Raw genomic sequence first — 13,914 nt, forward strand, 5'->3', positions numbered from 1 at the left:
TCTGTCCTTTCTCCAAACTTCTAATAGTTTTAACTTGTTGTGAAATAATCAGTTATTTTAAGAAAAGTCTGTCTTAATAATTAATCAAAGGCAATTCTACATTAAATGATAAGCATTGTTTTTCATAAATGCATGTTATCCTTCTCAATAGTATTATTACTACATTTAATTTTCAAAAAGGAGAAGTAATACATTGTGAATTTTAAAGAATTTAGAAAATGAGAACTTATTAGTAACCAAACTTAATAAATTTTTACCTCTTTTATTTTCTAACTCTGGAATATATTCAGTCCCTTTGGATATCCTGTTAGTTTCTTTAAATTCACTATACAGCCCTGACCGGTTTGGCTCAGTGGATAGAGTGTTGGCCTGCGACTGAAAGGTCCCAGGTTCGATTCTGGTCAAGGGCATGTACCTTGGTTGCGGGCACATCCCCAGTGGGGGGTGTGCAGGAGGCAACTGATCAATGTTTCTCTCTCATCGATGTTTCTGACTCTCTATCTCTCTCCCTTCCTCTCTGTAAGAAATCAATAAAATATATTTAAAAAAATAAATTCACCATACACTTCAAAAATATGTATTTTTGTTACACAAAGCTTTTACCAGTTATTTTAATATTTTACTTAACAATGTGTGTTTTCTTTCTTAGTTGCACATAAAAATAAAGATGCTTGTTTAAATCTTTGGCATCTTAGATTTGATAAAATTTGATACCGAATTCTTTGGCTATAGTTTGTAAATTTCTCTTACCATATGTATGGTTTTTATTATAAAAATTCAAGGAAAATGATTTTGAAGTGAGTAGCACCCTTCCACAAAACAATTTTCATACCAGTTTTGATCCCTGTGAGGTGATTAGTGGTAGTTTGTATTTTATTTCATCGTGATTCTTTAGGTTAAATACAACTATATTTTCAGTCTCTAGGTACTTTGAGGGTTGCTGGGAAGCAGATATCTGCACTATCTTGGGAAGGAGGTGGATTGAAAATTGCACTAGCTGTTGACTGTTTTATATATTTTGCAAATATTCGACCTGATTATAAGGTGAGTATTATGAGCAGTTGTCTTTTACTAAAAAAAGCTGTCTTTTACTAAATAATTGTGTTATAGCTCAAGTATAATATGTTTCTTATATCTGTTCATATATCTGTTTATCTCTAAAACATATCTGTTTTAGAGACCAGCTAAATGGAGGCTTTTCAGTGTGAAGACCTTAGAACTAGTAAGTTTTTCCAGGAGATTATATGACTAGTAACATTACTCCAACAATCAGGGTCTCACAGGAGACAGATGGCACACTCAGAGGAGTCACTGAGGGAGAGGGATGAAGCAGCGGTTCTCAACCTGTGGGTCGTGACCCCTCTGGCGGTCGAACAACCCTTTCACAGGCGTCGCCTAAGACCATCCTGCATATCAGATATTTACATTACGATTCATAACAGTAGCAAAATTACAGTTATGAAGTAGCAACGAAAATAATTTTATGGTTGGGGGTCACAATATGAGGAACTGTATTTAAAGGGCCAGAGGTTGAGAACCACTGGATGAAGGGCTTACTACAGGGGTCTGGGCAGGGTTAAGGGGACCAGTGAGGGATGGTACAGCAAGTACCTAGAGACTAGCAACAGTGGGCAAGGTGAGGAAGTGTTCAGGAACCCACTAGCGCTGTGGCTGTGCCAGGGGAACCCTCTGCAGGAGCAGAGCCACTGCCAGCTGGCAGGGCAGAGGCAGCACGGGGGTGGGAGGGAGGAAATACTTCCACCCTCTCTCCACCGCTGGGGTCTTCTCTTGGCCACACCAGAAGGCAAGGTAGCCCAGGAAATGGAGTTCATAGAAGTCGGCCTCCAGGGCACAGAGCAGGGTAGAGAAGGGCAGAGAAAGGATCAGAGGAGAAATGAGCATAAGCAGCATAAGAGTATTTTATTTTATCTTAAATTTAACATCTGATCCAAAACAAGTTCTGAAGTACGAGACTGAGCTGGTAAACTACTATAAGTATTTGTTATTAAAAAGACTTATCTATCTAATTTTTAAAGGGCAAAGAACCGTGGAGAAATGGCTGATTCTAGGACTAGCGTGGGGAAAGTACAAGATAGCTGGAGCATCTTATAGTGCCAGGAAGTCAGGAAGTGCTCCAAAAACAAGAGCATGGGCGTGGGCCAAAGAGCGAAGGAGCCAGTCGGAAAGAGCTCCCAATGGCCACAGGTGGAGCGATTTGAGCAACAAAATAAGTGATGTAACACTGGATTGTAACCCAAATTATAAGAAATGTCCAGGAATAGAAACTGATATAAATAACTTACATAAATAAATGGGGGAGACCAAACAAATCTTCCTTAAAGAAGTATTCAAATTTACTAGGCACCACCCTGTTCAGAAGTGCAGTGTAGCCCCCCTTCCCCAATTTGAGTGTGGGTTGCACTTAGTGACTCACTTCCAAAGCGTACAGAATGGGGAGGGGAAAAAGGAAAGTAACTTTGCAGTGGAGAAACCTGGCAGACACTACCTTGTCCAGGCGATCAGGGTCAGCGTCCTCAGGGATGTGACCCGACAGAAGAGCTGCTCCCCGCTGTGGTGGTTTCCTAAAAACGGACTATCCTGATCCGAACATGGGAAAAACATCAGACCAAACCTCACGGAAGGACATTCTACAAAACACCTGGCCAGGACTCCTCAAAACTGTCACGGTCACCAAAACAAGGAAAGACTGAGAAGCCATCATGGCCCTGGGAAGCCTAAGGAGACATGATGACTACATATAGGACGTCCTCAATAGGACTCTGAGGAGAAAAAGGATCTCAGGGAAAAACGGATGAAATCCAAATAAGTGTGGGTTTAGTGAATAGCACTTCATTAGTGTTGCTTTCTTAGTTGTCACAAATGTTCCGTGGGAGAGGAGTATGGGGAACTATGTACTATCATTGCAACTTTTGTATAAATCTAAAATTATTTTAAAGTAAAATTAAAAAAAGTTAACATGGTACAAAAAGTAAACATGGCTTAGCTTTGAATAGTAAACACAGCCATAATATTGTTGACTTTGAATATTGATTTGTTCAAAATTACATGTAAATATATTGGGAGAGTTAGCCGGAAGGGAAAGCACTAAGTGTGTGAGTAATTAATTCATATGTGACATGAAAATAAATACCGAAACCGTTAACAGCTGAAAGAGTTATAAAGAGCTGCCCCAGGAGGAAATTATGGGAGCGGGGTGTCTGCATTTTGCTTTTGTTTTAAATAAGCGGTGTAGACTAATCCTATATAATAAAAGCCTAATATGCTAAGTGTCCAGTTGGCCATTCAACCAATCAAAGCGTAATATGCTAATGATATGCCAAGGCCGCTCAACCACTTGCTATGATGTGCACTGACCACCAGGGGGCAGACAGTCGACTGGTTGACCACTCACTATGATGTGCACTGACCACCAGGGGGCAGATGCTCCGACTGCTAGGTGAGCTTGCTACTGGGGTCAAGCCCATTGGGAGTGAGCCCTCCCTCAGCCCCTCCCTGGCTGGCCAACCTCCCCCATATCTCCCCAGCCCTGATCGTGCACCGGTGGGGGCCCTCGGGATGGCCTGTGCCCTCTCGCAATCCGGGACCCCTCGAGGGATGTTGGAGAGCCAGTTTTGGCCTGATCCTGCAGGCCAGGCCAAGGGACCCCACTGGTGCACGAATTTGTGCACTGGGCCTTTAGTTTGACGATAAACTCTGTGCATATGTTACTCTGATAAAAACAAATATAAAAAATGTGGGTGGGTGGACAAAAGGCAAAGCATCTGAATCTGAATTTGGCTTGGGGACCAGAATTTAAACTTTTGACAGGGATCACTCTTCCTGTTGGCCCCCATACAGCTGTTATTGACTATTGAAAAAGCTGAAATTATCACCGAGGCTTAAATCTTACACATTAAAATAAGGACAGTTAAAGAACTAATTTATTTTTGCAGTTTTTTATTTCTTTTATAACTATCTATATTGGTCTTAGATTTTTTGTTATTTTAATGAGAAAAGGTATTAAGCTGAATGTTCAGTTCTGTCATCCATTTCTGAAGAATATATTTTGTCAGAACTGATAAACCACATGTCTGCAATATTTCTATAGTAAAAATGTAATAACGTGGTTTTTCTTTCCCAGGATTAAATTTTTTTTTCTCCGTTTTCCATCTTTCCTTCCCTTCTTCCCTTCTCCTTTTCCCTCCCTTTCTTCCTTCCTTCCTTTTTTCCTAGTGGGGATATTGCTCAAATACTATAGTTTATGCTTATACCAGACCTGATCGTCCAGAGTACTGTGTTATATTTTGGGATACGAAAAACAATGAGAAATACGTTAAATATGTGAAGAGTCTCATTTCTATTACTACCTGTGGAGATTTCTGCATTTTGGCTACGAAAGCTGATGAAAATCTTCCTCAGGTAGGTGTTCCTTGATATTAAAAACTTAGATGGGTCAACCACTTGGCAGAATTAGGCTATCGTTATCTACTTGCAAGCATGGCCTCTACACTGGCAGGTCCAGCAAAGTATTGGTTCTCTTGGTCATGTCTGGCTAGACTTCTGTTGGAAAAGTATATGACCCCATTCAATCAATTAATCCACTGACATTTTATATTGATCAGTTCAGTACTGAAGCTTTTTGTCTCTGAAATGTATTTAAAATACCACAATCCGCCCTAACCGGTTTGGCTCAGTGGATAGAGCATTGGCCTGCGGACTCAAGGGTCCCAGGTTCGATTCCAGTCAAGGGCATATACCTTGGTTGCAGGCACATCCCCAGTAGGGAGTGCGCAGGAGGCAGCTGATCGATGTTTCTTTCTCATCGATGTTTCTAACTCTCTATCCCTCTCCCTTCCTCTCTGTAAAAAATCAATAAAATATATTAAAAAAATAAAATAAAATACCACAATCCTCTTCCAAGTTAAAAATCCCATAAGCAAAAATGAATAGGCAGATGTCTAGTATAAATGCTCAAGAAACTACATAACAATGACCATATAACACTTTGGATAGCTGTGATGTTGAGAAATATACTTTTACTCAGAGTTATATTGCTTTAAAAATCAGTTTGGTAGCCGAAACCGGTTTGGCTCAGTGGATAGAGCGTCGGCCTGCGGACTGAAAGGTCCCAGGTTCGATTCCGGTCAAGGGCATGTACCTAAAAATGAATAGGCAGATGTCTAGTGTAAATGCTCAAGAAACTATATAACAATGACGATATAACACTTTGGATAGCTGTGATGTTGAGAAATATACCTTTACTCAGAGTTATATTGCTTTAAAAATCAGTTTTGTAGCACAAAATAAATAATATAATTAATGCCCTTTTAAAAAGTATGCTAACAACTTAAACATTTACAGAAGCATGTCAGTTTTTCAAAAAAGGATTACCGTTGTCTTTGGCTGTGTTATAAATTATTTTATCCCATTAAAAAGTATGAAGTTTTTGGTTTAAAGTGGCCATTTGAACAGGCACATTTTCCCCTGAAACTCACTAAAACAGGGTATTTTTAATGAAGCCATAAAGCCACGGGGACCAGAAAGGGAGAGGAAACAACAACCTAGTTGTGGAGGTTGGAGCGGAGGTGGGTTGGTGGCAATCGCCTGAACAGAACTAAGAAAGCTCACCCGAACTCATCAGAGGAGAAAGCGAGAGCCGCAGTTTACCTCGCAGAGACCCGAAGAGACACAGCTCTTGATGGTACCTGGTCAGAGAAAGAAACAGACAGAACAGCAGTTTGGAAGCAGCAGAGATTATGCAGGAAGGAGAAAACTAAAACAAAACAAAGGCAGATAAAGAAGCAGACTCCTTTCCCTCTGCTGAGCTCATAGGCAGCTGCCCTTCCTCACCCAGGGACCCGAGGTTACTCTCCAGAGAGGATAGCAAGAGTCTGTGCACGGAAGGGCACCAAGGAAGGTCAGGGGAGGGGATCTGCTGAAAGCAAGTAATGAAATACAAAGTTTACTGCTCTGTGTTCCCTGGTCGTCTTTTCCCACTTGGTTCCCAGAACACTGGTAGCTAAACACACAGCATCTAGGTAGGAGACTGGAAGAGCCCGGAGAAAAGACCTCTGAACACACTCACATTGGGAGTCCCAGCTGAAACAAAGCAGAACAAAACAAGAAGCACCATTATAAACGTGTCCCTTAGGTTTGTGGAGGTAAATATCAACAGGATGAGTTAAAAGATGAAAATAATTAGGGAGTAAGAAATGGGAAGTTAGGGGAGACGTGTATTTTTAGTAAGAAGTCTCATGGAATTACTTGAGTCTGAGCATGTACATGATAAGAAAATTAAAAAATACAAGTTATTTGTGGTATTTTGTGGCAGTAAGTAAGCTTAAGTAGTGGAAGAGTAAATTATGGTAGTATATCTTTTGTCATTTAGATTATATTTATGAAATTAAACAAATTTTACTTGAGATGCTGGAAAAAGAAAGATAAAGTCTATATGTAATAGTACATAGAATATTGGTTAATTTGAAATCATTATCCTAGTCAAGAGAACATCTATGGAAAATAATATTCTTAATACCGAAAATATAAAAATAATATGATATAAAGTGTGAATTATGCTTGATTATTTTCTTAATATGAATTACTGATAATTATTTGAATATGTGTTAACTAATGGGCATTTTGAGTCATTTTCACTAGGTTGGATTATGTTTTTTCTAAATTCACTGAATTTTTCTGAATTTCTCCATCATTTATATATTGCTTCAAAGGAGGAGTGCGAGACGGAAACATTTGGTGCAACGGTAACAAGTTAAATTAGCTCTTAAAGCTGATCATAGGAAAAAAATGAATATTGATGTTATAGCTGATCAGGAATTTTATAAGAATAAATAATGAAAGTAGCCAGTGTATTTGTGTTTCTTAAGTAGCCTCTTAAAAACCACAGCGTTCCAATATTGAGAAATCAGCTTTGGTTTAGATTAAATTAATGTTTCTTTATCTTTAATGCTGTAGATTATATTTCTCTGCTGTTCTTTGACTTAACAATTTTATCCATTTATCTCTCAGTTAGTGATACTTGAAAAAGAGATACGCTATGTTAAGCATTATTTCCTTTATTATCCTTAAGCAGGAGTTCTGATACCTTTTGTCTTATTTTTCACAGTTTGTGCTAGTTCTTTGTAATTCTATTGGTACACCCTTGGATCCCAAATACATTGATATTGGTAAGGAAATGTTTATTACTTCTTTAATCAAGGTTTATTTGTAAAGCTAATTAAAAACTAAACAGTGGTATTATCAAATTAGAATGGTATCTAAAACAAGGAGCGTACTTCCTGGTCTGCCAGGCCCAGTTTATGCCTGTCATCATGGAACAATTGTTAATGATGCTCCATCTCACTGAATTACCCAGAAGTTATCCTGGGAAATACAATTAGTTATAAGGTTACTTTATCTAAATGCCATAACAATCTCACAACTGCTATGCTGTCATCATTTGCTTTAAATGGGAATTATAATTATATAGGGACTGATATGCCACGTAATGATTAGTATGCAACAAACAGGATTATAGAAAGAATTTTGCCCTCAACCTTAAACCACTTTTATTATTAATAAACTGCCTGTAAATACCTCTCTTCTATTAAAAACACTTAGCTGCTTGTAAAAGTGCGTTTGCCTTTTCCAGAATTTTCCAATGAAATATGTCTGTTAATAGGGACAACTTTAAAAATGCCTGAGTTTTTGTTTTCAGATATTTGTTACTTTAGATATACCCTTCCCTGTATTCAAATGCTATGAAGGTAACCATTAAAAAATTACAAGTCTTATTCTAAGTATTTTGTTAAAAACCATTACCAAATATTTTTCTACTGTTTCATTGTAACCTCCAGAAGTAATGGTTTTCTTTGAAAGCGTATGGTAGTTTATTGGATATGGTATTAGAAGAATGATTAGATTTCAGAAGCTGAAAACCCATATGTTCTGAATCTGAGAACTAGACATTTCTTTTTTTTCCCCTCCAGATTTCACATTTGGACTTAACAATCAAATGTTAGTGTTTGCCTTCTAAGTGTTTTTTTGTGCTGAGCGCTTTGGGTAATACAAGCAAATGTGGGAAATAATTACCGGCCTCAGAGATTTTATACTTTATGTTTAGAGACTTGGTAACTCACTTTTATATTTTGAACTTCTCAATTTCATGTCCTAAATTCGTTGCTACATGGGCATATTTATATGTATATGTACAGGGTGTCCCCCCCAAATGTATACACACTTTAACAGCTCAATTTTGAAAATGAAATGTATTTTAATAAACACTGCCTTTGTAATTATTCAAAGTGTGTGTATACATTTTGTTGGCATACCCTATATGTGTGTTTGTGTGTGTGTGTGTGTGTGTGTATGTGTGTGTGTATTAGTGTTCCTTGTTAAAAGGCTTAGCTTAAAGTTATTACAGACATGTCACATGAATATCTTCATTTATTAGAAACAAAAGTCTAAGGGGTGAATTCGGTCAACCTTCAGATTATATGCTTTTTTTTCTTTCTTTTTTAATATCAAGTTTTAACATAGAATCATAATGATGATAGGATAAGCTTCAAAGCAATTTTGATTGTACATATTCTATTTTTTAATAAAGCCAGATGTAAATTCTTCACCTTCATCAAATGGCAAATGCTTAAGGCATGATTATTTGTAGGTTTGAGTCTAGAAACTTTTTTTATGCAGTCTCTGTGGCTGAAGTTTTAACAAACAGTTCTTTCATTGGTTTACTGCCAAAGTAAACTCAGCCAAGACTCAACAATTTTTTTTTTCATACTGTAAAATTCCTTTTTTAAGTTTCTGTGTCAAATTTTTATGAGGACTGGAGGCTAAAGCAAAAAAAAGTATGTAACAGATGTTGTTCTAGAAAGAGTAATTTTTGTTTTGTCGCTTACTCTTCCTCCTGTCAATTTCTATGGGAACTTTTAAAAAGAACTTTAGTTTGTAGGACTCTGTTGTATTGTACCTGTAGGAGGTAGGTACCCCTTTTTTTGGTGTTCTTCCTTCGATCCCTTAAAAATATCTTTGGTGTGCTTCTATTCCAAGTACTTACTCTGCACTGATTGTTGACTTTCTTCTCTATCTTCCCCGACAAGATTTTGAGCTTCTTAAAGATCTACATCTATTAATTCCTAGATCCCCACTACCTAAGACTGTACTTGCCCCATAACAAATGTTTATTGAACATATGAAAATATTTAAAATACAGTCCACTTACTTAGTAAACCATCAATGAGTAGATATTGTTTCATGTACTATACTTGGTACAGGGAGGGCTAAGAACTTAATTATGGCATTTCCTGTAGGTTGTCTAAGTAAATAATTAAAATATAGTTAATCCATTGAACAATGGCCATCACTCCCCTGCTAGGTGTTGGGCTAGGTGTGGTTAAGTTATCAGTGCATGAGGACATCAGGGACATCTTATCAACTGAGAAGGTTTCATTTAAGCTGAGTTTTGAAGGGCACTTCTTCAGGTGACGTTTAAGGAGAGAAAACAGCATTTGCAGGGGAATGAAGGCATGCAAAGTGCCTGAAAAATGTCCGGGGCCTGTGCTGCAGCCACTGTGGTAGGAGCAAGTAGGAGCTTCCTAAGGACGGGCCGCAGCACAAGCACCGAGCCTTCTGCGTGGTCAGAGAGGGGTCGTTTATAATGAAAACATTTCAATGCAGCCTCACTTTACCAGCTCTTTAAAGGGCTGAGCAATGAGTAAGAAGGAAACTGGGGAAACATTACAGATGCAGACATTTATTTCAGTCCTCCGCATGTGAATATTACTTTCTTAAGATGTTTTTCCAATAATCTTTGTAGATACTTTGAGTTTCTCTTTCCAGATGTTGAATAGCTGAGAAGGACATGGAGTGCTTTTATCCTGGTGTCTTTTCTTCCTAACTGTCCTACCTGCTGAAATTTGTTCTTCTGACCGTGTCCTAGAGGCTTAGGTCTAGGAAACGAAGCACTAATCTACCTGGAGGGGTGCATCTTTTAATAGAGATCTAGCAAATTTAGGTTGATAGGGTTAGCTACCCATGTGAATTTGCTGAAATTACTGCCATATTGATTCAAAAGAACCTACTAGTATGTTTTAGATATATTTGTATTTGTTTTTTTTGTATTGACTAGTGGATCCGAATATGGCTTTATTAGAAAAACCTATGTGGGTAATACCAGTAAAACAAAAATAGCAACCACACCTAACGCTAACCCTTAAGGAAAGGCAGTGTGCCCTAGTGGTTAAGAGCATAGATTTGGAGCCAGATTAACTGGGTTTGTATACCAGCTTCTACCACTTTCTAGCTGTGCAACTTCAGCAAGTTATTTAACCATTTTCTCCTTAAGTGTCTTCATCTGCTAAATGGGAATAGTAATACTATCTACCTGAGAGGGTGGTTGTGAGTAAATAGATGTAATATTTTAATTTTATATGAATATACTTATGTTATATATTATAACTATATAATTATAATTAATATATTAAAATATATGTCTAGCATAATTTTGAAAAATTCAATAAATACAGACTTTTAAAATTGTTATTAAGCATTTATTCTATGCCAGGCACCATACTATGCTTTATATTTATTATTTTTTTAAATCTTGAAAGCAGCTCTAAAGGTTGGTATTATTACCTTTAATTTAAAGTTCAGAGAGAATAAGTACTGTATCTAAGGCAGCCGTGGGCCGGATCTGGCCCGTTTGAAATGAATAAAACTAAAAAAAAAAAAGACCGTACCCTTTTATGTAATGATGTTTACTTTGAATTTATATTAGTTCACACAAACACTCCATCCATGCTTTTGTTCCGGCCCTCCGGTCCAGTTTAAGAACCCATTGTGGCCCTCAAGTCAAAAAGTTTGCCCACCCCTGATCTAAGGCCACAGAGTTAAAATGCTTTTAATTCGAATCCAAGAAGTCTGACTTTCATTGTAAAGTATAACATTTTAATTTTGAATTAATCAGGCTAATGATAAACTCGTGATTACTTATGATGAATTGAAATAAAGGGACATGAGTATCTATAATAATAAAAGCATAATATGCTAATTAGACCAGATGTCCTTCAGATGACCTTCTGGACAAAGCTGGGGCTGTGAGGGAAGCCCGGGTCCTGGATGCCAGAGGGAAGCTGGTGCCAGCAGCCAGGGGAAGGAAGGCCGCCTACTCTTCGAATTTCGTGCATCTGGCCTCTAGTATTTTATAATTGTAGGTAAACATTGTTTAGAAAAATGCTTTAATATGCTTATAAAAAGTGATGTTTTATTGGAAAGCAGTTATAGTTTGTAGAACGTTTCATAACATTAAGGGCTGTAATGTGACAGTAATTACAGCATCAGTCTCCGTGAGAGAATTTACTAAGAATTCGCAAAGGTCTAACGATTTAGCGATGACGGGGTCAGCGAAAGCTGAGCGGAGCGGCCTGGCTTGCTGAGTCATTGCATTCAGCTCCCACCAGCTTTGCCACGACTGCCTTCCAACCAGTTGTTTCCCATTCGGAAGGCTTCTGTCTCCCTCTAGGGTTTGGAAATTGTACACATTTTAATAGAAAAATCTGAGACAAGTATAAGGAAAAATTTTTTTTTAAATATATATTTTATTGATTTTTTCATAGAGAGGACTAGAGAGTTAGAAACATCAATGAGAGAGAAACATCGATCAGCTGCCTCCTACACACCTCCTACTGGGGATGTGCCTGCAACCAAGGTACATGCCCTTGACCGGAGTCGAACCTGGGACCCTTTAGTCCGCAGGCCAACGCTCTATCCACTGAACCAAACTGGTTAGGGCAAGGAAATTTTTTTAAAAAATATGATTCACTCTACTGAGTTATTTAGCATATAAAAATTCTTGAATTTGAATTCCCAAGTTGTTAATCTATTTAACATTATACCATGAGTCTAGTTTCTTCAGTTTCTAAGTCTTTTACTGCCTTAATGTCTTTTATTTGGCCTGTGGCCTGAATGCCATAAATGGCAGCTGCAGTTAACACCATGTATTTATTCTGGCCATATAAATGGTGACTTTTCATAATAATTATGAGTAGAAGACTAATTTTTGTACCATTTAAATCATTACTTTAGAAATTAAGTACTAAAATGATCTTTTATGAAGGACTTTTTTTGTTTTTATATATTTTGTGTGAATTTATGTTTAATTTTATGTTGTTTATTTTGCTTGTGACCTTGGACAAGTATTTTACTTCTTTAATTCTACATTTCTTTATCTGTAGGATGGATTTGATGAGACTATCTGTTTCATTAAAGGGTACACAGTAGGAGCTCTTCTAAATGTGCTCTAAGAAGCAGAACATACAAAAAAAGTTACATGTTTAGGAGAATATATTCCTAAATTAGGAAGGAACTTTGGGGAATTTTCTTTCTTTTTTTATTCCTCACCTGAGGATATGAGAGAGAAAGGGAGAGAGAGGGAAACATCAATGGGAGAGAAAAACATCGAACGTTTGCCTTTTGTTAGCTTCCCAACTGGGGATCAAACCTGCAACCCAGTATGTGCCCTGACTGGGAATCAAACTGGCAACCCTTCGGTACACAGGATGACACTCAACCAACTGAGCCACTCTGGCCAGGTTTTCTTTTCTAAACTAATGAGGAAATATAAGACATACGAGATCAGAGAGAAGGTGTAGTAAATGCCTACACCGAGCAGGAATGGTAGTGGGGAAGGGAGGAAGGACTGGGATTGTATTTTTTATTCATTAGTTAATGGACATGTGGGCTGTTGTTACTTTTTGGCTGTGATGAATAGTGCTGTTACGAACATTTGTGTATGACTTTTTGTGTGGACATATGTTTTCATTTCTCTTGGGTATACCCAAGAGTGAAATTGCTGGGGCATATGGTTATTCTGTGTTTAACATTTTGAGGAACTGCTAGGGTGTGCACCACAGTACAGTCCAACCATTTCTCCACATCCTTGTCTATACGCAGGTCTTGTGTGACTGTTGATTCTAGCAAGTGCGGTGGCTGTGAAGTGGTACCTTGTGGCATTTGCCTGACGGCTAATGCTGTTGAGCATCTTTTCATTTGCTTAGTGGCCATTTGTGTATCTTCATTGGAGAATTTCTGTTCAGATCCTTTGCCCATTTTTCAATTGGGCTATTTGTCTCTGAAGTATGAGAGTTCTTTACATTTTCTAGATATAATTCCTTATCATGTATTTGATTTGTAAATATATTTTACGTTTTGCGGGCTGTCCTCTCAGTGTGTGGATGCTGTCCTTTGCAGCACACATGTTTTTAATTTTGGTGAAGTCCAGTTTACCTACTTTGGCTTTTGTTGCTTGCGCTTTTTTGGTGTCATATTTAAGAAACCATTGCCTAACCCAAAGTCATAAAGATTTACTCCTACATTTTTTTCTAAGAGTCCTATGGTTAGCTCTTTGACCTATTTTGAATGAACATTTTTTGTATGGTTTTACAAGCTTTTGACTCTCATCTGATTTCCCAGACTGTGTGGGGTATGTTGTCTGTAAAAGGAGCGGGTGAACTCAGGGGTCGCTGAAGTCCTTTGACTGTAACCTCATTGTCCTAATGTTTTTTAATAGTTCCATTATTTGTTGCAATGACCAAAACCCATGTGATAGCAGCTTCAAAAGAAGCATTTTATATCTGGCAATATCGTGTGTCAAAGAAGCTCACAGCGTTGGAAATCAATCAGATGACACGGTCTCGGAAAGAAGGGAGAGAAAGGTATGTCTTTTGTTGCATATTTTTTAGAAGCTCAACCATATCATATTTATAATATTTATTTTTAATTTTTATTTTTTTATATTTTTTAATAAGTTTCTTTGAGCTGAAGGAAAGAAGGAGAAAGGTATGTCTTTTGTTGCATATTTTTTAGAAGCTCAACCATATCATATTTATAATATTTATTTTTAATTTTTATTTTTTT

At 37.5% G+C, this 13,914-nt stretch overlaps 1 protein-coding gene across 1 annotated transcript in view; it reads left to right on the forward strand.

Moving 5' to 3' along the window:
* The window catches only part of WDR35 (WD repeat domain 35), a 43,932-nt gene that overhangs the window by 8,799 nt on the left and 21,219 nt on the right, over positions 1-13,914 (forward strand). Inside the window, exons 9-12 of the mRNA XM_014546624.1 lie at positions 919-1,044; positions 4,234-4,419; positions 7,124-7,184; positions 13,568-13,712. Of these exons, the coding sequence (XP_014402110.1) occupies positions 919-1,044; positions 4,234-4,419; positions 7,124-7,184; positions 13,568-13,712 (518 nt within the window). The remainder of the gene's footprint in view (positions 1-918; positions 1,045-4,233; positions 4,420-7,123; positions 7,185-13,567; positions 13,713-13,914) is intronic.

This window comes from Myotis brandtii, unplaced genomic scaffold (assembly GCF_000412655.1).
Source record: "Myotis brandtii unplaced genomic scaffold, ASM41265v1 scaffold454, whole genome shotgun sequence".
Classification (NCBI taxonomy): Eukaryota; Metazoa; Chordata; class Mammalia; order Chiroptera; family Vespertilionidae; genus Myotis; species Myotis brandtii.